Genomic DNA, 23,584 nt, shown 5'->3' on the forward strand with positions numbered 1-23,584 from the left:
AAAACAGAATTGCTTTAGAAGTGAATGCTCAAGAGGCAGCAGAAGAGTACTGCAAATAACATTCTCATGCAATTGACATTGAATATTAAGCTATAGGCTTTGTTGTTTTAAAACTGTAATTGCGTGGATGACTAAATGCCCAAAAAAGGACAGAAAGATGATGTAAAAACCAAAGTTGTGCACTTAATGTAGGCAGCTGTACTGCAAAGGATGTGCATGTTTCCCCCAGCCCACCAGGAACCACAATTGGGAACTGAGCTGCTGGCAACAAGATGGTGATTAACCATGACAGGAGGACTTGTTCTCAAGCCATACTGGTAATAGACTGGTGTTCCTCTTCAGCCATATGAAAAGGCAGCAGGTGGTGACCAAGGAGAAATTTCAAAGTTAATGTATTTACAGGCTGCCATCAATTGCCTGAGGTTCCTTCTGCATTAAAAATTGGGAATCGAGGGCTTTTTGTGGCATCTGTGCATTTATCCGGAGTAAAGAAATTGTTTCGTGAGCTGTCACATTTCATATTTACTGTACTCATGTTTTTAAGCACTGCTTACAAAAGGAAAAAGCAAATTCCTAAAGGCATAGGCTGCCTTGGGTCAGGATGGCAATACAGCACAGGAACCTAGCAAAAAAAAAAAAAAAAAAAGAAAAAAAGCAGAACAGAAATCACACAACTCCTCAGCTAAGCAGACAGTGATTACATTGATGTGATTACTCAATTACTTAACTGCCAGGGGCTTAATGTTGCTCACACAGCAAGAAGCAAAATTACACACGTTAATAAAGTGACTGGAATATTCATACATCTCTGGATATCTTGTGACTATGATTTTTTTTTTTCTCTTCCTAGAAGTTCATTTAACAGATGCACGAGATTTGTTTGAACAGCCAGAGAAAAAACTCCGGGGTTGCAATGAAAATTCAGGGTTAACACGAAACAGGAGAAAGTCTGAGCTGAATGCAGGCATTATACTTTTAGCTCAGCACTAAGTTGGATCACATAATTTCAGATGCCCAAAATGTACCATATTATTTGCAGATTGTGTACTGGCAAACCATTACATAAGTTAGAGGCAAAATATGGCCTGATAGCAAAACAAGAGTCCAAGGGCATTGCTGAGGACACATCAACTGCAGTTGTGCTTTAGAAGTACGTGTGTCTCTATATGTATGAAACTTACCAAGAACTGCAGCATTCATATTTCACAACAAAGTTATTTCTAGGATTGATATTACTGACGTGAAGGTGGAATGTTCTGGATTTACAGTGATGCTACAGATGCTTTGAAGTTTCGTACTGTCAGGATGGGGAGATGCTGGCACTGTGGTTGCCCCCTCTCTGGCAGCACTGAAGGTCAGGCTGGATGGATGGGGCTGTGAGCAACCTGGGCTAGAGGGAGGTGTCCCTGTTATAGCAGGGGGTTGGAGCTACACGATCTTGAGGCCCCTTCCAACCCAAACCATTCTATGTTACTGTAAAAAGACTCGTGATAAGGAAGAGCAGCTTTTGTATCCAGACTTCTTAGAGGCATCCTGTATTTTTGGAAGGCTTTGTTTGTTCAATGCTTGTTTCACAGCCACTGACTTAAACTGAAAGTGAAACACTGGCAGTATTTCTGATCCAAGGCTTTGCCCCCCATGCCTCAGCCTGTATCATAACCTCACTCATGGATACGCTGCAGTGCGAAGGAGCCATAACCAATTAAAATGCCAACAGACAAACGATTGCCTGTGAGGTAGCAGCTGATCCTACATCAAAAGATCTGTGCCATACTGATCCCGTAAAGTATGTCAGTGATTCATCAGCAGAATATCATTTACCCACTTTTCAAAAAAAAAAAAAAAAAACCCTACAGATGTCAAAATAAAGGCTACGCATCTCCAGTTCACAAACGAGCTTCTGAAAGACATCTAAAATTCATATCCCATGGATTTAATTGGTGAATCAGAATTACTATCAATCAGCTTCAATATGAAAATGCTTTTGCACAGACTCACATCTATGACCCCAATGAGTGATTTCAGAAGCAGCAGCACTACAGCTATCACTGTCAGATGCTGTCTTGGAGTGTTTTCATACAACGTCCTTCATGGTGAAGATTTCATCCTGATGCTGGTGACAGAGCCCTGCTGCCTTCTAAAAGACAGAGGCAGCTTTTACTCAAATACACTGAAAATCAAAACACAGCTAAAAATTAAACCCAGATGCAACGAGAGGCAAACAAAATACGGGCCTTTGATGCACCTGCTTCAGGATGCAGAAAGTCTTTTGTTAATGATGCTCCCTGTACAGAACATGTCACTGCAACGCTTTGGTTAGTGAGCATTTAACACGTTGAAATGGCCTCCTGTGGCACTGAAGGTGTTTTATGGAGACAGAGCTATTATTTTTTGAACTTGTTCTTCATTTAACCTCACACCTCCATTCTGGAATAACCAGCACACTTCTACCTACCCCTGCTCCATGCTGCACATAGGGATGCATCACACACACCAGGAAAAAAAGGCTAATAACCCACAAACCATCAGCAGGGAAACGGATACAAGAGCAGGATTTATAAATCCGCCCTTCCCATGTTTTCCACCCTGATGTACAGCGGGAAGCACAAGGACGGCATCCTTGAATTCCGTGCACAAAACGCAGCCCACAACAAAGCCCAACAGAACGCGGGTGTGATGGAGGAGCAGCACGGGGCTGCCAGAGATAGATCAGGTGCCACAACGGGCAGGCTGCGCTCAAAACAATAACGCAGCCATTCACAACCTACGGACAAAAAAACAAACAAACAAACCCCAACACGGGGTTAATTCACGCAAGCAACGTTTGGGAAAGCCAGCTATTTCTGAACGAAATAGGCGCTAGGAGAGGCATCTAACATGATCGGCGCTCAGCAACCCAGCAGCAAGCAAAACCCGAAGCGTAACACGAGCTCCACGGCCCGCGGGCACCGCATCCCGCGGGCACCGCATCCCGCGGGCACCGCATCCCGCGGGCACCGCATCCCGCGGGCACCGCATCCCGCGGGCACCGCATCCCGCGGGCTCGCGCACGGACAGCCCAGGTGTGATCGCCGCGTAACAAAGCGCCGATGCGCCCCGCACCGCAGCGACGCGCCGCCCCGCTCCGCGCCGCCCTCGCCCCACCGCAGCCCGGCAGAGCGCCCCCCGCAGCGCCCCCCCACCTGCTTGCGTGGTGTCGCTCAGGTCGTAGCCGCTGCCCGGGAAGTCGCGCAGCTTCCTGCCGCTGAGGCAGAGGATGCCCGAGCTGCCCGCCTCCTCCAGGGCCCGGTCCAAGCTGCGCACCGTGTGAGGCTGCGGAAGGGTGGCCGCTCCCCAGTGCGGCCCGGCCGAGAAGGAGAGAGTGAGGTGAGCGGGGATCCCCAGCCCCCCCGTCCCGTTGTTATTGCCACCACCGCCGCTGCTGCTGCTGCTGCTGCTGCTGCTGCTGCTGCTGCTGCTGCTGCCGCCACCGTTACCGCCGCCGCCGCCCCCCTGCCCGGCCGCCATCTTCGCGCGGCGCAGCCCAGCCCCACAATAACAACAGCGGGGCCGCCCGCCGCCGCCGCCGTCACTGCGCATGCGCCGCCGGGCCTGCAGGGGGCAGGGGCAGCGGGAGGGAGAACGGAGACGGAGGAGGGGGCGTGGCTTCTCCGAGCTGCTCGGCCGCCCTCACCAATCAGAATCGGAGAGGGGCGTGGCTTTGTACCTCCCTTCGGCTGTTCTGACCAATCGGCGGCGAGGTGAGGGGGCGTGGCTCCCCGGGGCGCTGCCCGGTCGATGCTGATGGGAACCGGGCTGCTGTGGACCCCGCTGCCTTAATGAGATGCTAGAGGAAGAGTAATTATCTCTATTACCGTGTAATCTGCACTTGTTAGGTGCTGCATATTTATCTGCCAGAAATACCTCTAGAGCCATCATTAAGAAACAGTAAAAGAAAGGCTCCTAGACCCACGTTTTAATGCGATAGGCAGAATCTGCTTTTATGCTTTGATTCTCCTAAAGGTGCTTAAAAGGATAGTTACATATACGTATACATATGTGTGTGTGTGTGTGTATATCTGCATATATACATACTATTTTTTCATGTGTACATGCATCATGACTGATTTGGTGATCAAAGGGAAATTGCCCCTATAGGCAGTATGGAAGAGAGCAGTGCTGTGTCAACGAGAGACTGCTGAGCTGTTATCAGTGAAATAAACAGCTTTATGGGCACTCTCTGACCCACACTCCATAGAACTGCATTAGCCAGGATCAGTACGGCGGCACTGAAGAGTGAAGGGCTTAATCCCTTGGTGCGGCAGTGTGTGGGCTTTGGGGTGTCTGTGTCACTGCAAACAGATTGGTTTTCCTGCCAGAGCACACTGCCAAATGTGGAGGGGGAAGGGCTCCCATTGTCACCTGCAAATATTGTGGCTGTCTGCTTCGTTTTGCATCAGCTGTGGGTGCCGCTGTGGGATTCATGCTTACAAATCTACCCGTTGGTCTGCCTGGAGCACAGCTCTGCCCTGGGAAAGCAAATCATCCCCTGGATTTACAACAGGACAAGTTACACACAGCTGCAGGAACAGCGTTGCCGCTGCCTTCCGATGGGTTTCCAAGCAGGGAGGTGGAGGTGGAAGGAGCTCCTGGGCACTGCTGGGTTGTGCACATGGTTGCACGTTCCTCGGGTATAGATTTGTGCAGGCTGACCCACAGGGGCCTCCCTCCCACCCCTGCTGCCCTCTCTTACATTAAGAACCAGCAATCAGTCAAACCATGAGTCACGAGTTCAGTGGCAAAAGGCTCCCCAGACCTCCGTGCCATAATGATCAGCAGGCCATGGCTGTGCCACCCCTGGGTTTCTTCTGCAGAACAGAGAGTGTTTTCTTGTTGAACATGGCAGCAAAAAGGAATACAGGAAGATGTGGAAACGCTCAGATGTTGCAGCGTGACTGCACAAACTATTTTTGTGCTGCCACACCACAGACAGAGGCTGTGTGTACAGAGACTGACAACTACCAAAAATCCCCCATTCCCATGAGCAGCTTCCACTTTGAAAGTCTTTGTGGTTACCCACATCCTCTCTAGATAAAAACTCATAAAGAGATGACATCAACAAACATTAAGAGGCAGTGTTAGTGCCCTAGGGGATGAAATCTAGATAAGGCTTTGATCTGCCCAGCTTTCAGCATGGATTGCAAGCTGTGGCTGCTCACAAGACTCACAGTGCTGTTGCTCTGGGTACGGTGAAGCCAAACCATGTACCTCCGAAAGTGTTGTCCATCATCCTGCAGGCTGTGTCCCAGGTCAGATCGAAGGCCTGGGCAAGTGATAACGGCATCAAAACCAGGCAACAGGAATCCTCCTAAGATGTCAGCACTGACCTTTCTTTTCAGCCTTTAGAGAATTTTTCTTTTAGCAATTAAACGCCAAAGCTTTCATAATGTTCTTGCTGTGTTTCATTATGAGGTGCCTCAGTCCTCTGACATGTGTGAGGCACAGAGATAACACATAACACATGCATGGTTATTTCAGCACTCACGTGATCCTTCTGCCATCTCCTTGGCTGCTCTTCAATTTCTTCTCTCTTTGCACATCAGTGGATGGCCTCTTCCTGATTGATATTGCTTTTCCTCTTCAAGACCTGCGAATGTCCACAGCCTCACACAGGGAGATAAAATAATTCCCAAATAACCAGATTCCAGACTAAAATGGTGTAATTTGGCCCACTGTGAAAACAAAGCAAAAAAGCAAAAGGCAAGTACCACACTGGGAGTGCTAAAGGTCACTGATTTATCTGAAACATCATTTTGAAAGAGCTAGATATAACCCAAAATACTCCAGCATCTGATGATCCAATAGAAAAGAAGCAAGCAGGATTCCATCTGCCTGCTTTGGTGAGCAGTAGATATTCTTAAATCTTTTATCTTTTGTATAGACCACAGTAAAACAGCAGATCCCATTAATGAGAAGGCTCCCAGTACTCTTTCCATAGGGAGCATCTGATTATTTGTACAGCTAGCAATGCTTCATTGAGCACCAGCAAATGCATTCCTGAAGGCAGGGGGGAGGGAGGGCAGCTCTTACCTCAAAGATAGCATTCTAAGTACCTCTTATTGCTATTTCATGGTGCTGCAGAGGCCTTTAACCTCAGCTGATCATTCTAGCGTGATTTTTAACGGAGTTTCACTTTTCTCTCTTTCTTTCGTTCTCCTCTCCTCTCCTCTCCTCTCTCCTCCCTTCCTCTCCCCTCCCCTCCTCCCTCCCCACCCCTTACCTCCCTCCCTCCTTTCCTTCCTTCCTTCCTTCCTTCCTTCCTTCCTTCCTTCCTTCCTTCCTTCCTTCCTTCCTTCCTTCCTTCCTTCCTTCCTTCCTTCCTTCCCTCCCTCCCTCCTTCCCTCCTTCCTTCCTTTCTTCCTTCCTTCCTTCCTTCCTTCCTTCCTTCCTTCCTTCCTTCCTTCCTTCCTTCCTTCCTTCCTTCCTTCCTTCCTTCCTTTTTAATTTTGAATAATGTATTTGCCATGCAGCAACATGCTTTCCTTGTTTGTTTCTTGGAAAAATTCAAAACATATCCTTTTCATTGGAGGTTTATTTTAATATCAAGAGACCCCGAGAAGCAACATGAACTAAAATGACTCCTACACTGCAACCAGTGATGTTATCAATGTACCTCAGCTTACCAGGATGTAGCTAATAGTGTATAAATTGCAGCAGAGCTACAAGTCCCCTGTCATCCCACACGTGTGAGCTGAACCCAAGCCTATGCTGCTGCTGTTATCTTTAATGAAGTATGCCATGCATTTCTCAAGTCACAGCTCTGATCTCAAACAAGACAGTTTAAGATAGGAAGTAGCTGCTGTGACCTTGTCCTAGATAAATGTACACGAGATGATCAGTTGTACTGTGCTGTAATACAATGGTTTTGGTGTTACATCACCCTGCAGACCTCCAGATTTAGACATGAATTTTGATGGGGTGATTTTAAGGATGTTCTGCATAGTTCAGAGGTGTAGCTCGTGGGTTTAGGAAGAGTGGTTTTGCATGTACCAGCCTGAGAATATACAGAGAAAAAAAAAAAATCATTCTCTAAATTCCTCCGGTTTTACAGCACTTATCTGTTAAAAGCATTAAGACTCAAATCATGGAGTTCTTAATTAACTGTTAACAAGAAGTGGATGACCTGTCAGTGAAAATTGAAGCTGATGCTGTGTGCTCCTCAGCCCCTTCATTACATGCTGTTACAACTTCTGCATAAAAACTGAAGTGCTGCCGTCAGAGCAGCTCACGTTATGGGAATGGGCGGGGTGGGGAAAAATAAACATCGTGGGGGTTTCTCGGTAAACCTGTAGAACAGTTTTGTTCTCTTCCATCTCCCCAAAAAGAGGATTTTCAAGGACGTGGCAAACGCACGGTGAGACGGCCGTGTAGAGCACCGAAGTCCGTAGCTGAGAAAGGAGCTCCCCCAATGAAAAGGCCCCAACGCCCCCCCTGGTGGGCGAAATACGAAATATCGACATTCCCGATGGGATTTTTGGCCCTTTGTGAAAACCTTTGTTGCTCCTTTGGGCAATTCTGGTTTATATTGGAGTGCTTCCATACCAGCAGGTACAAGTGTACACATGTGGATATGAAACACTTCCCTGGCATGTATTCCTACAAGCACTGAGACCTGCTTGCCAAGCAAAAAATCCGTATTTTTATATCCCAGCATAAGATTTCAACAACAAATCACCATCAGTTCATCAACATGCAAAAGATTCACCAAATCTACCCAGAGACTGAGCAAATATTTCAGATAATACAAGTTTTTGAATGCTGGCATGTGTTCCCTTCTCCCACTGCCTTCTATTTTTATTTGTTTTTAGCTAAAAGCCTTCTGAGGTTCCTTAGGGTTTGCCTATGTGACAAAAGGAACACCTGATAAATTATAAAGCTCCCTGTCCTGAAATAACACTCCCTTTTCATGCAGGAGTTCATCAAGTACCTAAAGGGAGGGGAGTCAACTCTTTGAAAGGGTAGATAACAGCAGGACAAGTGGAAATGGTTTTAAGTTGAAAGGAGGGAAGGTTCAGGTTGGATGTCAGGGGGAAGTTCTTTCCTATGAGAGTGGTGAGGTGCTGGAACAGCTGCCCAGAGAGGCTGTGGATGCCCCATCCATCCCTGGAGGTGTTCAAGGCCAGGTTGGATGGGGCCCTGGGCAGCCTGGGCTGGGGTTGGTGGCTCTGCATGTGGCAGGGGGGTTGGAGCTTCATGATCCTTGAGGTCCCTTTCAACCTGGGCCATTCTGTGATTCTATGATTCTGCCAACAAAAATGACTGTTATCTTAGAATTTGCTTTCAGTATTTCTAAACTCTTGTTTTGCCTCTTGTTTCCCTAAAACAGATAAAATGGAAACACAATTGGAGATCTCCCAGTTGTTGCTTTTAGATACTCTGAAGGTAGAAATGCATACTATTTTCCCCTTCCCTTCCCTTCCCTTCCCTTCCCTTCCCTTCCCTTCCCTTCCCTTCCCTTCCCTTCCCTTCCCTTCCCTTCCCTTTTTCGCTTCCCTTCCCTTCCCCAAGCACTCAATCCTGCTAAGGGCCATCCACATTTCAGGAGGCAATCTTTGCCCTGATTTGTTTGCCTGTAGAAATGTCTCTCCCTAAGTACAAACTGCCCAGATGAGAAAACATGTTCTGAAATCACAGAACACAGACTTCATTCTGAGACTCATGTGGCCTTTACTATGCGTGCAGTACGGAAGGTTATTTCCGAGCATTTGTACAGAAGCTTTGGAAAATGATGCTCTTCCTTTGGAAGAGGAGTGGTTTTTTCCCCCCTTTCTTCTTTTTGACTAAAAGCAGAAGTCTGCTTGGCTGCTGTTGTGTGTTCAGGGAGCAGTGCCAGAACTGCTGTGGCCCAGAGGCAGAACGGTCCCCCAAAGTACTGCACTTCAGTAAGCAATCTCGGGGTGCTGAGGGACCAACCCCACATGGCTGCTGTCCCCAGAACAACAAACTTCACTCCTGAGCGGGAGCCAAGTGTGCTTCCTCTGCTCTTTCCCGTTTTCAAAATGAGCCAAAGTCATTCACACAGAATCATAGAATCACAGAATGGCCAGGGTTGGAAGGGACCTCAGGGATCATGAATCTCCAACCCCCCTGCCACATGCAGGGTCACCAACTTCCACATTTAATATCATCCCAGGCTGCCCAGGGCCCCATCCAACCTGGCCTTGAACACCTCCAGGGATGGATGGGGCATCCACAACCTCTCTGGGCAGCTGTTCCAGCACCTCACCACTCTTGTAGGAAAGAACTTCCCCCTGGCATCCAACCTAAACCTTCCCTCCCTCAACTTAAAACCATTTCTCCTTGTCCTGCTGCTGTCTACCCTTTCAAAGAGTTGATTCCCCTCCTGTTTGTAGGTTCCCTTTAGGTACTGAAAGGCTGCAATCAGGTCACCCCACAGCCTTCTTTCCTCCAGGCTGAACAAGCCCAGCTCCCTCAGCCTATCTTTGTAGGGCAGATGCTCCAGTCTCCTGATCGTCTTTGTGGCTCTCCTCTGGACCCTCTCCAACAGCGCTCTGTCTTTCTTATACTGGGGGCTCCAGAGTGGACACAGTACTCCAGTACTCACAAAAGCAGAGAGGGACAATCACCTCCCTGTCCCTGCAGGCCACCCCTCTTCCGATGGAGCCCAGGATCCCATTTGCTTTTCGAGCTGCAAGAGCGCACTGCTGGCTCACGTTCAGCTTTTCATCCACCAGGACCCCCAGTCCTTCTCTGCAGGGCTGCTCTCAAGGACCGCTCCTTCCAGTCTGTATAAATGCCAGGGATTCCTCCAGCCCAAGTGCAAAACCCTGCACTTTGCATCCTTTGTTTGCCTGCGCTATCTTTTCAAAACGCATTTTCTCCCGGCGTAATAAACCCTGGAAGAATGGGATTCGGGAAAAGCGTCGGTACAGCGAGACTGAAGGCACTGTGCCCGGCATTAAAGCCTTCCCAAGGATGCTGCTGGGCTGCGTAGCGGCTCGGAGCGGTGCGTGGCTGCCCGGGCAGAGCCGTGCGCTCAGGGGCGGGGTGCCGGGCCGGGTTGGTGCGGTGCGGTGCGGCGGCGGTGCCGGCACATTCCGGGCAGGCGCACTGAGCTGCGCGGGGCGGCGGCGCTGCGAGTTCGGAGCCCATGGAGGTGACGGAGCCGCAGCCCGGACCGAGCCCCGCTGCGGGGCCGCAGCCGGGAGCCGAGGAGATTGACATGTCCCTGGGTACGTGCGGTGATTGGGGAGCGGGGCTCCGCCGGGCCGGGGCTGGTGGGGCAGCGCGGCTCGCGCTGGGAAATGGGGTGCGGGGTGTTGGGAGGTGGTGGGGGTGAGCTGCGGGTTGTCGGTGCTCCCAGCCCAGGGAGGGAAGCGGGCAGGGAAAGGCAGAGTAATGGGGGTGAGTGGAAGCACGGATTCAGCCCCGTCTCGGTGCTTTTCTGGCAGCACCCCGTAATTTCAGAGGGGAGAGCGTGGAGCGGGCCGGGAGAGGCTTACGTAAATGAGGCTCTATTGAAATAAAGATATGAGCCATATCCTCGGGTGTGCGGCTATTTATAGCAGCCTGCTCGTGATGCTCGCCATTCCTCTGGCAGCAGAGATGTGAACTGTGCACAAACAACTGCCCTTTTATTAGCTCTGAGGGCCTGGACTCCAGGGCTGGGGCTGTAGATCTCAGCGGATCATCGTGTTGACATCGCCGGGGAAGGAAAGTCCTCCGGCATCTCTTAATGTTGGGTTTGTGTCCTAACACAAACCGTGTGTCATTTCTTCCCAGTGATGAGCCACTTGCTGGGGATAGCACAACATATTCTCCCACATATTCCTTGGTGCTGATGCACACTTATTTTAATGGCAGCATAAAGATTTTCAGCAGGAATTTGTCTGCCCCTTAATTTTTTATTTAATTTTCTTTCCCATGGTGTTGCCACCCTTGAAGATCTAATTCTGTCTTGAGGGCATTGGGGTACCTTAAGTGACCTCCCAAGATCCTTTATTTAGTACCCTCCTACGCTGCTCTGTTTACCCCATCATACTGATGGGAGAAGTAATGGTAACAACTGATATCCAGAGAGCTGGAAGGCAATGGATTGGGCAGCTGAGCATCCGGCTCCTCTCCATTCCTTGTGAGCCCACACTGACAACCTCTCCGCAGAGGAGGGGCTACAGGCTTCAAAGCAGCCTGTGCCCCAAATAGCACATGTCCCAGAGGCACACTTAGCTGGGAACATTAGCACATTCATACCCAGAGCATCACTCAGTCTCTCCCAACGTGCTCTTCTCCTGGCAGACTTGATAGAGAAATCACAAAAGCAGTCACGCAGCTTATTCTTACATCTGCTCTCATTCGCTTTCCCTGGGCCTTATATTAATTTGGACATGGGATTTTCTTAATAGAAAATGACAGGTGACAAGCACTGGAGGTAAGATGTGCTGTTTGTGATAATAGCCCTTTGAAAGCTAATGGCACTTCTGTGCTTCCACTCCGGTGGTTTATGAAGGCTCTGGAGTCATCGCTGCCTGGGAAAAGGCCTGATTGGGATGCTTCTTTCCTCCCTAATTTGGCAAAAGGTAAAACATTTTGCTTGGAGTTCAACAGATGCAGCTCTGTTACTCACTGGATATTTTCTGGGAGGTCTGAGGTTAAAAGAGGAAATTGTTGCAAAATATGAATTGATCAGGAGACGTCCCTTTGCCTTCACCATTCCTCTTCATCAAAAGACCTCCTTGATTTCAAACCAGCTCAATGGGAACCAAAGGGCACAGAGTATGTAAGAAGCAGCATCTACCCAGATAAGTGAGAAAATCAAGAGTCAGCTGAAGATTGTGGCACTTAGAATACGAAGTACTTCTGATATTCATGGTGTGTGTTGCTTTGATCTGATCACATCCATAGCTGTGTTGTCTTTGGAAGATGGGAACCGAAAGGAAACCATCATTCATGGTGAACAGTGAGTGTCTGCAGGGCCATGACATCCCCTCCTCTCAGTCACCCTGTACAAGTGAGGTTGCTTCTCTGCACCAAACCTTGGTTTTCCCATTTACGGATTCAGGAACTGAGCAGATTTTCACCCCGCAGTGTTTGCACAACCCACAAACAGCATTTGTGTGGGTTGTGCATCAGGGGCTCCCATGTCTGGCATAGTTGCTCTTTGATGCTTTTGCCCACTCTCTCCCCTTTGACCACCTCCCAAGTCAGACCTCCTCCAAAAATGTTTTCTGATAAGCACTATGTTGGTGTCCATGTAAAAATCCCTTCCTTTGTGTGGGCAGTCTTGGGGACTGGATCCCGCAGTGGGACATTCCAGGCTGGATGTGGCTCTGGGCAGCCTGGTCTGCTGGTTGGCAACCCTGCCCATGGCAGGGGGTTTGAAACTAGATGATCATTGTGGTTTTTATCAACCCAAGCCATTCTATGATTCTACGATTCTATGATTCTATGGCATGGGTTTGAAATCTCCATCCTGCATGTAGTGCATATGTGCTGGATGGTGACATAATTCACTGTGCTCTAATCTCCAGCATGCAGGAACCGAGCAAATGGAGCCTGTGCTTTCCTAGCTGAGCTTAACCTCATCGTCTGGCAGCATCACTTACAGAACCACCAGCCTTGTTTTCACCATGGACAATTCCAAGCACCAAAAATGGAAATTGTCTTTGGTAGAAAGTGTAGCTTTGATAAATTTCCCCTTTGTGGCTGTGATTTTAGATGACATCATCAAGCGTCACAGGAAGGAGCAAACAGATGCCAAAGCTGCAGGGGACGGCCGGAGACAGCAGACCAAGAACAGGAATTTGGCATATGGGTTTGGGCGGCCCCGCTCCCGTGCCTGGATGCAGAGGAACTTGCAAGGTATGGGAGTGCCGTGGGATGGCGGGGATGGATGAGAGAGGATCTCATTGCTGTTTATAAATATCTGAGGTGCTGCAGTCAATGGGACTGCATGATCCCCGGAACCCAGCCCCTGCGGTTCTGTGATTCTGTGGGATTCTGTGAAGCTGCGTCACTGACCTGGAAAACATGTTTGTGTGACAAAATCAGCTCCTAAATCCTTCTCCTATCTAATTCCTGTGTGCACATAATATGTACTTGGGTGCTGAATAGCTTTTCTCTCTGCAACAATAGAATAACAGGACCCTTTCAGAGCATAAATCCATCCATTTCTCTCCCTTCCACCCTCCCATGAATTACTAATTCAAAGTGACTTAATATCTGTTCTCTATTCCCTTTGGCTTTGCATATTTTAATTATGCCTCTTCTGAATCCTCTTTTTCCCAGAACACATTTAAATTACTCCTTCAGTAACTGCCTTTGATAGCTCCGTCATTGGAGCTAATTTATCACTTTCGCCAACCGTGCTATTTTTATGATGAGTTTTTTAATAATGCCGTGTGATTACACACTAATCTCTGTTCGGTTCCACTAGTTTTATCTTCCAGACTAAGGAGATCTGCTGCATGAAATGCCATCTTTGTTTACCATCATTTTTTTTTCCTGGCTGCTGAATCACCTCGCTGGAGATTTTAGTGACATTTTGCAGCGACGCCTTTGCATTCATCCCCTTGAGTGCAAATGGCACACGAGGACAGGAGGATCACTGGGAGCACTCCCAGTTGTCTCAGATCCGCCTCCCACTCTTGCATTCCTGCTTTCTGCCACGCATTGCCTCACTGAGATTTGTCCCAATTCAAAACAGTGCTGATAATTCCCCTTTGCAAATTGATTTCTCTGTCCAAAACGGAACACGGGGTTTGATATTCTGCTGCACTCATAAGTCAAATGAGTCGAACAAAATGTGGGCTATTTTTGCAGCCAACCTTAGAAAGCAGAACTTTTGTTAGTCTAAATATTTTATAGGTTTAACCGGGCCTGAATTGAGCCCTGCTCAGGGCAGGGACCCAGTGTGCTGTGCAGAGCTGATGTCAGGAGTAATTTTAGGCAGCTCAGCATGGCTGGGAATTAAGCCCATAATTCTTCAGGGGCCTCATTCCTCTTCAGTCCCTGCTGAAAGGCAGCCCCTCGTGGGCTGAGATGTGATAACTGTTATCAACACGCCAATCAGTACAGCACAGCACAGCAATGGCAGAGCTTGGGGAAGGTATTATGTTGATGGAAACAGCAAGAGAACTCATGCAAGCTCTTATCTTTCCCGGAATTTGGCTTAAACAGTCTCCCCAGTGGTGGGGAGAGTGATGATTTTTAATGACAAGAGATTCCAATTTCAAATCTCCTTTGAGAAGTGGGCCTCAGGGTTTCTCCCCCGCCTGGCTTGTTGGGCAGAGAGGCTCCTGGCCTTCAGACATGTGCTCAGAGCTGGGTTCTGAGCCTGCACCCAGACAGGGTGCTGACACTGGGGGATTTTAGTCAAGTGCTCTTTGATTAATAAATTGTAGAAACACAGAACAGCTTAGGTTGAAATGGACAAGAGCACCCATTTCTGTCAGCTGCTGTGGTCTGGGTGCCCCCCAGTGGATCTGGTTGCCCAAGGCCCCATGCATGGCCTCGGGCACCTCCAGGGATGGGGCAGCCGCAGCTCTGAGCAGTGCCAGGGCCTCACTGCTCACTGGGTAAAGAGTTTCTTCCTAACATCTAACTAAAATCTCCCCTCTTTTAGTTTAAAGCCATTCTCCCTTGTCCTGTCACTATCAGACCGTGTAAAAAGTCACTCTCTCATCCTGTTTATAAGCTCTTTCAAGGACGCAGGGAGGTCTTCCTGGAGCCCTCTATTGTCCGGGCTGAGAACGCCCAGAAATACCTGCCAGACATTTTGCAGAGATGGAGCCTCCTGTGTGCCACATGTCAGGACATATATACAAGGAAGCCCTGATTCCCAGCTGGCACAAACAGAGTGCCCTCAGAGCTGCTGGCCCTGCAGTCAGTTATGTGCATGGGCTGGGATGCGCCTGAGTGCACTGCTGAGCTGCAGCTCTCTAATAGGGGCTGATGGACAGCAGTGTGCTTTGCTGCTCAGGGTTGCTTTGTGCATCTGCCCCTCCCATTGCTCTGGTGGGAAACCCACAGATGGACTCAGTCTCATGCTGGAAAGAAGATGCTGCACTGAAAGAAGACCCTAACCCTAATGCTAACCCTGATGCTAACCCTTACCTTGTAACTGGTGTCAGCATGCTCTGTGTTGCACCCTGGGGCTGGAGCCTTCATTAATCACCTGCTGCCATCCTTCCTCTCAACATTTCACTTCTAATTGCTCCAAGTCATTATAAATGTAGGAATCGATGGAGTGGGATCAATGCCCACATCCGAGCATCCCATGTCTGTGTCTCTGAGGTTCTTGTTGGTGTGGGGTTTTAATGCATGGTTGCTGCCTGCTGAAATTCACTGCTTTTTTGCTTGATTTATGCACCCCAGTGGGGGTGTGTGCAAATTTCACTGATGGAGCATCTTGGAAAATGGCTATTTAATTACGATACAGAAGTTTATCTTATGGAGTAATTAGGCTTTAATGCACTGTGCCTCTCTGAGTGCTCTCCTCTCGATGCTTCAGCAACACTCAGAAATCATAAACAGGCGTAGGGGAAAAGTTAAATGCGGGATGAGAGGTTTCAGTGTATACACTGTGCATTAACATGAAGAAGCAGCAGAAGATGCTCCCTTCAATCTCTGCAGTAAGGATATTTCAGACTGAAAGAAAATAGATATGGGTGGGCCGATCCTCCCCAGTGAAGTAGTGTGGGCACTCAGAGATGCTCTGACTGCTGTGGGTTTGGCTTGTGGGTATCTGAGTGACAGTCCAGACTCTGTATGGAAAAGCTTTTCCATTTCACAGTTAATTCATGGCCGTGTGAACCCTGATGAGAGATTGACAGCTTTCCTGATGCTAGTGTTACTCCTTTATTAGCAGCCATGACTGTGGAAGGCTTTTTTCTTCAAATGATGCATTTGTTAGTCCCATGGATCATGAAAATGTCGGAGTGAGATATTGGAAATTATTTTATATTATGCTAAATTGATTTCCTTTTCAGGATCAAATTAGAGTGATTCTTGTCACGCTGTTTATACAGATACTCCTATATCATCCTAAGGCAGCCCTGTAATACATTTCCAGAACTGAACCCTGACGTGAGTTTTGAAGGTCACTGATACATGTGTTTATCTTAGGACCCAACCGTTTTAGGAGAGGCTTTGGACAACAACAGAACAACCGACGGCAATTCAGGAACGCTTTGCCCGGCCCCAGGAGAAGAGCAGCTGCTGCACTGAGTGGAGTGAGCCCTTTAAATCGCCCAGCATCAGCTCAGGAGGTATGGGAGGAAAGGAGTGCAGCTCTGCCCAATCATCATGTAGTGGTTGGCTGGCTTTTCTGCTCCCGCATCACCCTGAAGGACAATCAGCATAAAAAATGCACAGGCACAGTCTTTTATGTGCCTGTGTACAGCATTTGTATGCATAGGTGAGCACAGACACATGCATGCAAGCCAGCAGTTTTCCCATTGGTTTTATAAGCATAAGACTTGGCATGTTTTTTTTCCTGAATAAGATTCTATGGATGTAAAGAAAAAAAGTGTCCTTCGAAGATTTGTTTAATTTTTTAAACTATTGCCATAAAATCCAATTCCTCGTCATCCCCATCTTCCTGTTATTGTTTAGAGGTGACATGGATATGGTTATGGATGTGGTTCCCATATTATCCTTTAGATAATAGGGAAGCGAGATGACACAAAAGTAGTTTTAATGGAAGTATGATGACGCCTTTCCCAGAGTTTATCTTTGAGTATCACTAAGATCCATCTGGCTTGCTGTTAATGAAAGGTGGAAATGGAGCAAGTGGACAGTCCTCTGGGAGAAGAGGTTGTAGAAACTCAATTAGGAGGTCACATGTGCTCAGTGAGCTTTTGGAAACACCAAAATGGTGATGACGACACTTTTAATGGCTGTGTCCAGGAAGTGTGAAGCAGAGAACCCCAAACTAAGCATGCATGCACACGGAATGTGGTTATTCTTGAAAATAATGACTGCAGTGACTCAGATATATATGGAGTGTGGCTGGATATTAGCAGAAAGCAATGAGCAGTTGCTAGGAGGCTTAATTCTGTGATAGCTTCCTTTTTTTTGTAGGAGTAAACCAAGTGGGAAGGATGTGGAAACACATCTGAATTATTGAGTAGCATCACTGATGGTGGTTGTCCCACAGAAATTGACTGAGAGGCGTATGTGGTTGTGTGTATAAGGACATGCAGGAGAACTGTGCTGCTGATAAGAGCCTTCTGGTGCACCCCATGCTTCAGGCATCAGACATTTCAACTCTTTGAAAGGGTAGATAACAGCAGGACAAGGGGAAATGGTTTTTAAGTTGAGGGAGGGAAAATTTAGGTTGGATATCAGGGGGAAGTTCTTTCCTGTGAGAGTGGTGAGGTGCTGGAACAGCTGCCCAGAGAGGCTGTGGATGTCCCATCCATCCCTGGAGGTGTTCAAGGCCAGGTTGGATGGGGCCCTGGGCCGCTTGGTCTGGTATTAAATGTGGAGGTTGGTGGCCCTGCATGTGGCAGGGGGTTGGAGATTCATGATCCTTGAACCCGGGCCATTCTGTGATTCTGTAATTCTGTGATTCTGTGTCTGAACTGGAAAGGGTCAGTGACTGAAAACAAACTTGAGCGAGGCTATAATGCATTGTGTGAGATTTGTGCTCCACACTTCTAATTTTTTTTTGTTTGCTTCTATACTGTTAAGATGAAGTGTTCTCCCTCTGTCTTGTAGTGTCATGCCCAGGAACTACAGTACATGTTACAGTTGTTGTCAACAGCGTGTCACAAATCCAAACACTGAGAGTACAGCAACTTGGTACATGCTAGAAATATTCCAGCTCTAGGTGCTAAAGCCCTTGGCAGAGACCAGGTTTGAGTAAATTTGGTAGGGAATCAATTTCCCATTAAGAAAATAACAAAGTCTTTGCTGCAAGACCGCAAAAGCTGCAAAGGAAAAAAATGTTGTAATGGCAATATGGGAATGGAGGGCAGAGAGCTGAAACCCCTCTGCCACAGCCACCAGCAGTACCCAATGCATCAACAAGCAGTGCAGTACTGTCACTTCTCCCAACCTGTGCTGTCGCTCTGTTTTTGCCTGCATGGCATCAGTGCAGGTGACAACAGCTGACTTGTCTCTGCTCTTCCAGGTCAACAAGAGTGAGGATGCTTTCCCCAAAAGCAGCAGTGGGCAGCCCGAGGCACGGCGACGGCCACCACCCGGCCCCAGGAGGTTCAGAGCAGCTGCTGCCAGCACCAGCGCCCCAGGGAGAAGGTAAATGTTGGTCACTATTGGTTCCCTTTGGCTCTGATCTCAGTCAGCTATGTGCTTGCATGATGTGAGAGGAGTGCCCTGGGTGTGTTTGGAAAACACCTGGACACAAAGCAGCTCTATGTTAATAAGGTGGTATTCGATCTGTCACTGGATTTTAGTGAGCATGGAGAATGTGACTGTTCTGTTGGTATTCAGCATCTAATCTGCCACTTTGGGAAAAACTTTGGAAGGGTGATGTAGCCTTTATTTTCACAAAAGCAGAAAGCAGAGGCTTTGTCCCAAGGGGAAGGCAGGGAGTGGGGCTAACTCTGGGCACAGCCCTGGGGTCTGCCTAGATGTCCTCGCATCCTCCCAGCTCAAATGGAGCTCGGTGTCAGTCTGGTCTTTGCTGTGAGCAGAGCATGGACAGAATGGCCTCCAGGGGTCCCTTCTGACCATACTTTTTTTTCTATGACTTTGTTCTATCATTTTTCTTCCAATGAGAAGAGCTCAAAGCAAACACAAGCTGTCCTTTCATTCAAGCAGAAAAACTTGTTTCACTGAAATCCTTTGCTGGCAGAAAAACCTGTAGGGCTGAACTTGGTCACAGATATCCTCATTTACTTCTAATATTACTTTTCATACCAAACTCAGTTATGTGTTACAACATTAAACTTTAGGAGAGACCCAATACCGTGCTGACCTCTGTTGTTTTCTCTCCTCCCGCCCAGCAGGCCCTTCCTGCTGAACAGGGGACCAGGCTTCCAGCAGAAGCGGATGCAGCAGCGGTTCTCCAAAGCCTACATCCAGAGAGGGGTCAGTACAGAGGCATTTTTATACTACCTGCTGATGATGACAACCCTTCAGTTTTACCAGCCCTTGCCCAGTTTTATCTTTGCTTCCAAAATAACCAAGAGAGATGGTTGCCAGTTGCTTTGCCTATGCAGCAAGAAACCCAAGAAAAACAAGTTTTGTGATGACACAGAGAAAGAGCTTTTCAAATATACCAAACAAAACGCTGGAAAACGAATCACAGGTTCTGACTGATAATTATTTAACTGATCCTTTTTGTCATTGATTTCACAGCAAATGGATGCTAATGCAGAAGGGAAACCACCAAGGATGAGAAGGTAATTGGCGACAAAGGCACAGAATGAACGTGACTTGCTCTTTCACGCTTGAATTGAAGCTGGAGACATCTCGCTGTCTTGGCAGGTGGCAAGTGAAACCCAGCCCCGGAGCGGTTCTGACAGTTTCTGTGGCTAATCCCCAGGCGAGCCAGACCAACACGTAAGTAAATGAGTTGATTTGTTAGGATGGGAGCCCTACAAAAGCCATTGCTAATCCCTTTAGTGTTATTGCAGCTTCGTGTTTTTTATAATAAGTGCAGAACTAATGGTTCGGCCCTCAAATGGTGAGCAAATGGTGCCTTGTTTTGGTGTATCTGAAAGGAGACAGTAATTATGTGTGGTTGGCTTGGTATCCAGAGCAGGGGGGAGTGGGAGCGCGGGCAGCACATGGCTGCTCGCAGGCTTTGTTGGAGCAGTGCTGAGCTGCTCGCAGGCACACGGCAGGAGGAGTGTGGCCTCAGGCCTGTGCTGTGCAGGGGCAGGATCTGGTGGGTGGGTGAGGGTAACTGGGCCCAGAGAGCATTTCCTGGTAGCTGCAGTGCTGGAGCTCAGCTTGTATAGCTGCTGAGCGCCTCTTCATAGAATCATAGAATCATCAAGGTTGGAAAAGACCACTAGGATCACCAAGTCCAACCATCATTCCCCCCCCACCATTTCCACTGACCGTGTCCCTCAGTCCCATATCCCCATGGTTCTGGAACACCTCCAGGGGCAGGAACTCCACCACCTCCCTGGGCAGCCTGTGCTGGTGCATCACCACTCTGTCTGAGAAGTTGTTTTTCCTAATATCCAACTCAGACTTCCCCTGTCACAACTTGAGGACATCACCTTTCATCCTACTTCTGGGAGAAGAGGCTGACCCCCACCTTGCTACAACCTCCTTTCAGGGAGTTGTAGAGACCAGTAAGGTCTCCCATAAGCCTTCTCTTCTCCAGACCAAACCATCCCAGTTCCCTCAGCTGTTCCCCATAAGATTTAACTCCAGACCCTTCACAGATGTGTTGCCCTTCTCAGGACGTGCTCACGCAGATCTCTGTGATTAACACTGGGAGAGGCATGGGCTGCACACGGATCTCCCTTAACCCTATTAGTTTGCAGACAACAGGGAGCCACCTGCCTCAGCTCCCTGTGTGACCACATACCTGTGCTTTCCCCCAGGCCTGGAGCCAAGCGCCCTTTCCTGCGAAGCCAGAGGCCCCCGCCACGCATCACCAAGCCCCAACCCAAGGGGGTGATGCTGAGGTTCAACTTTCGTGCCATGGCCAACCAGGTAGAGGAGCACCGAGGGGACCGGCCACACCCCGCACCCTACAGGAGCCCTGTTTCTTGGTTTTGGGGCTGCCAGCTGGGTTTATCTAGCACAACCCATGAGGACAGCCCTACGGCCTTGTTGGCTTGGGTGCTCACCAAAATGGCGGCACCCGAGAAGACTATTTGGCAGCTACAGACTCATCCCTGTTATTCCTGCTCTGTTGGTCCCTCTTGTCCCATTTGTGTGCTTGCTCAGAGTGGGGAGGTGCTCCCTGAGAGTGGGCCTGGGCGGGGGCAGCCATGTCACTGCTGGTGCTCCCACATCCTCAGAGAGATGCAGCACATCTGGGCTTTGCTCTTTTTTTGCTTTGGAGGACTTCTCAGTGCCACGTTTTCCATGTTTTACTCCAAGAGCCCCGGGGCGGGTCAGAAATCCTGCTCCACCGTCCTTCATCACCAGCTCTCCTTGTCTGGATGGTTTGTTTGCTCCTGACGCCCTGTGCTCACACGCCATCTGCTTGCTCCTGTTCTTGCCAAGGACGCCCGCTCTCTGGGGGCTGGGCACTGCTTGGAGGTTTTTCAGCCGCACACAGTCTGTCGAGCTCCTTGTCTCCGTGTGATGGGTGGTTTAATTGACTAACCGGCTGCGACACACCCTCCCAACTGATGGGCTCTAATCAATACCCTGCTGCAAGCCCGGCTGCGCTTGGCCACGAGCCGCGAGACTGACGTGCTCTCCCTTTCCCCCGCAGACCAGCCTGACGCTGGATGAGAGGTTCTCTGGGCTGAGGAATAAGAGGCGCTTTGCAGCAGCCCGCAGCGCCCGCCGGACGGTCACCATGCCCTAGCAGCACGCTCTCATCATGGGGACAGCGGGCAGCAGCCCGGGCCCCGTAACAGGTGGCTCAATAAAACTCGATAGATTCCCTCTGAGATAGCTGATTCGACAACCTGCTGTCTACTTCCTTCCGTGCACAATGAGCGAGTGATTGAGGGCAGGGATGAGGCAGCACTACAGTCAGGGCTCTACGCAATGTAGGGAGGTGGTGGAAGGGGATGAGTGGAGGTAGACTTGCTGTGCTGGGCTTCATGGTGTGGTTGCCCATTCCATCCCCCTACCAGGCACCAGAGAAGGGAGCTACAGGCCTTGTCCTGCGGTTGGGACAGCATTGAGGCCTTGGGCCTTGCCCACCTGAGAGGCCAGCAAATATGGCGGCTGTGCCAAGGACGTGCTCCATCATTCTCCACCTAAAAGCCTTACAGCGTGCAGCCAGGACCCCCATCCAAAAGTTTGCAGTGTAGGACCTTCCCCCTCCTCACAGTGCCTCACCCTGCCTTGTTAGCAGCCCAAAGGCTCAGTTGGAGCGCCCTGCTATTCTGAGCACTGAGCTGATGGGTGATCTTAGCCCAAATCTGTGCTTCCAGTGCTGTGTAGGTCTGCACTGGGGTCTTTGTAGGTGCAGCTCCATCCATGCATAATCCCATCTGATGTGGGAAGGAGGCCAGGCTACACAGCGCTTGGCTGAGAAGTTAATGAGCTGAGTTGAGACGTTTGTTAATGAAGCCCTGTACCAAACATGAGTTGCTGATCCATTCTCTGCCCACTACTGCAGCCAACACTGAGCGAGCCAAGCACAGCCTGTTACTGGGCCCTAAGCTGTAAGTAAAGAAGTAAATATTTGATAGACTGCTTTACATTTTACACTGAGTGTCTTTAACAAGAGACCGGATTCGGGGTTGATTTTATAGGAATGTGTGAAATGTTGCTAGCTGGTTGATTGAGCAGTGATGTATGAATCCAATGCACTGAATAAAAAACTTGTCAAATGGCACCTCCAGTTATTTCCTCTCATTTAACAGGGCTTGGGTGCAAGCTCAGTCTCTTGGTGTGGTCCTCAAGGGGTGCACAGCCACCTTGGGTGCCCTCTCCCCATTGCCTCTTTGCCCACTCTGGGTGCATGTAAGCGAGCACTTGGCCACCCCTTGGCGGCATCACTGCAGCATTTGACCTCCTGCCACCATTTTTGTGGGTCAAATGATCTTTGAAGCAGCAGGAGGTTTTAAATAAGCTCCTTGTAAAATCTTGGTTGTTACTGCTTCTGCTTTTAATGTTATCAGCAAAACTATCAGAGCAGACCTGGCTCTGAGTGCGTCTGAAGCGAAACGAATGCAAACGGGTTTCCAGCCTAATGAACTGAGTAGGAGAGCTCATTTCTTCATGCAAATAATGTGAAAATCACTGGAGATGAGCAGGAAATACAGTCACAAAAGACAATAGACCTGACTGCATTTATGCCTTTGCTATAAGTATGGACAAACGATGGGAGATGTGCTAAGAATAACCTGATACCTGCTTACACCACGCTACGAAAGCATGGAGTGATTCTGTCCATGTGGTCAGCATCCCCTGTGTGTTCAGAGCACACCCTGATATTCCTCTCCTAGGATCTGTTTATTAGCAATCCCTACCTTATATTTTTCTAAGGACTAAATTAAAATGAAGGAATTAATGATAAAAGCTATGCTTTCTTTCTAGCCTGATCCCTGCACAGGGCTCAGTGAATTTCCATGAAGCGAGAGACAAAAAGTGGCTGTGCAGAGAAGGTCACCGAACTTACAAGCAGCAAGAAGTCACAGCCATCATGCTAAAAACACAGTGGCAGGGGGCACAGAGTCAGTTTGCTCCAACAGGCATAAGAAATCCTTCTGCTTCTGTACTGAAACAGGAGAGTAATACTCTCTAAAGTTATACCAGTGCTGCATTCTCCTCTGCTCACCTTCTTTCCAGGAGCAGAGCCTCAGTACAGCCCAGTGCCTGCACTCTGGAGGTTTATCTGTGGCTGTGATTGCCTTTGCAGCAATCTAGCTCTGCTACAGCTGCTGAGGACTGCAGGTCTGAAGCCAGCACGATATTTGAGATGGATTTGTACGGGGACTCTGTGTTGTTTTCTGTTCTTTCCTAATAA

At 48.8% G+C, this 23,584-nt stretch overlaps 2 protein-coding genes across 7 annotated transcripts in view; one reads left to right on the plus strand and one right to left on the minus strand.

Moving 5' to 3' along the window:
* LRCH2 (leucine rich repeats and calponin homology domain containing 2) overlaps positions 1-5,692 on the minus strand; it is a 42,950-nt gene extending 37,258 nt beyond the window's left edge. For 3 of the 5 annotated variants that reach the window (XM_085230358.1, XM_085230356.1, XM_085230357.1), the window contains exon 1: positions 3,183-3,594. In XM_085230358.1, the coding sequence (XP_085086484.1) occupies positions 3,183-3,579 (397 nt within the window). In that variant the 5' untranslated portion in view covers positions 3,580-3,594. Of the gene's footprint in view, positions 1-3,182; positions 3,596-5,524 lie in introns of those variants that run through there. The other 2 variants (XM_085230359.1, XM_085230355.1) reach the window with 2 other exon arrangements.
* A 4,367-nt stretch (positions 5,693-10,059) lies between these two features.
* Positions 10,060-22,450, plus strand: LOC100545741 (UAP56-interacting factor-like). Of its 2 annotated transcripts, none has more exons than XM_010714966.2 (9): positions 10,060-10,232; positions 12,715-12,858; positions 16,123-16,265; positions 18,134-18,258; positions 18,972-19,053; positions 19,324-19,367; positions 19,453-19,527; positions 20,526-20,637; positions 21,371-22,450. In XM_010714966.2, exons 1-9 carry the CDS (start codon positions 10,151-10,153, stop codon positions 21,464-21,466), a joined length of 903 nt encoding a protein of 300 aa, XP_010713268.2. In that variant the 5' UTR covers positions 10,060-10,150; the 3' UTR covers positions 21,467-22,450. The 2 variants fall into 2 exon arrangements, with proteins under 2 accessions (XP_010713268.2, XP_085086486.1); XM_085230360.1 differs by having other exon boundaries at positions 10,061-10,232; positions 18,969-19,053.
* Positions 22,451-23,584: the final 1,134 nt, after the last annotated feature.

The sequence above is a fragment of the Meleagris gallopavo genome, chromosome 9 (assembly GCF_905368555.1).
Source record: "Meleagris gallopavo chromosome 9, MGAL_WU_HG_1.1, whole genome shotgun sequence".
Lineage (NCBI taxonomy): Eukaryota > Metazoa > Chordata > Aves > Galliformes > Phasianidae > Meleagris > Meleagris gallopavo.

Bases quoted from the DNA above. Each gene is read 5' to 3' on its own strand.
- LOC100545741 (XM_085230360.1), top strand. From the start codon at position 10,151: ATGGAGGTGACGGAGCCGCAGCCCGGACCGAGCCCCGCTGCGGGGCCG. The intron at 10,233-12,714 runs GTACGTGCGGTG...CTGTGATTTTAG, and splicing joins GGAGATTGACATGTCCCTGG to ATGACATCATCAAGCGTCAC. The intron at 12,859-16,122 runs GTATGGGAGTGC...TGTTTATCTTAG, and splicing joins GATGCAGAGGAACTTGCAAG to GACCCAACCGTTTTAGGAGA.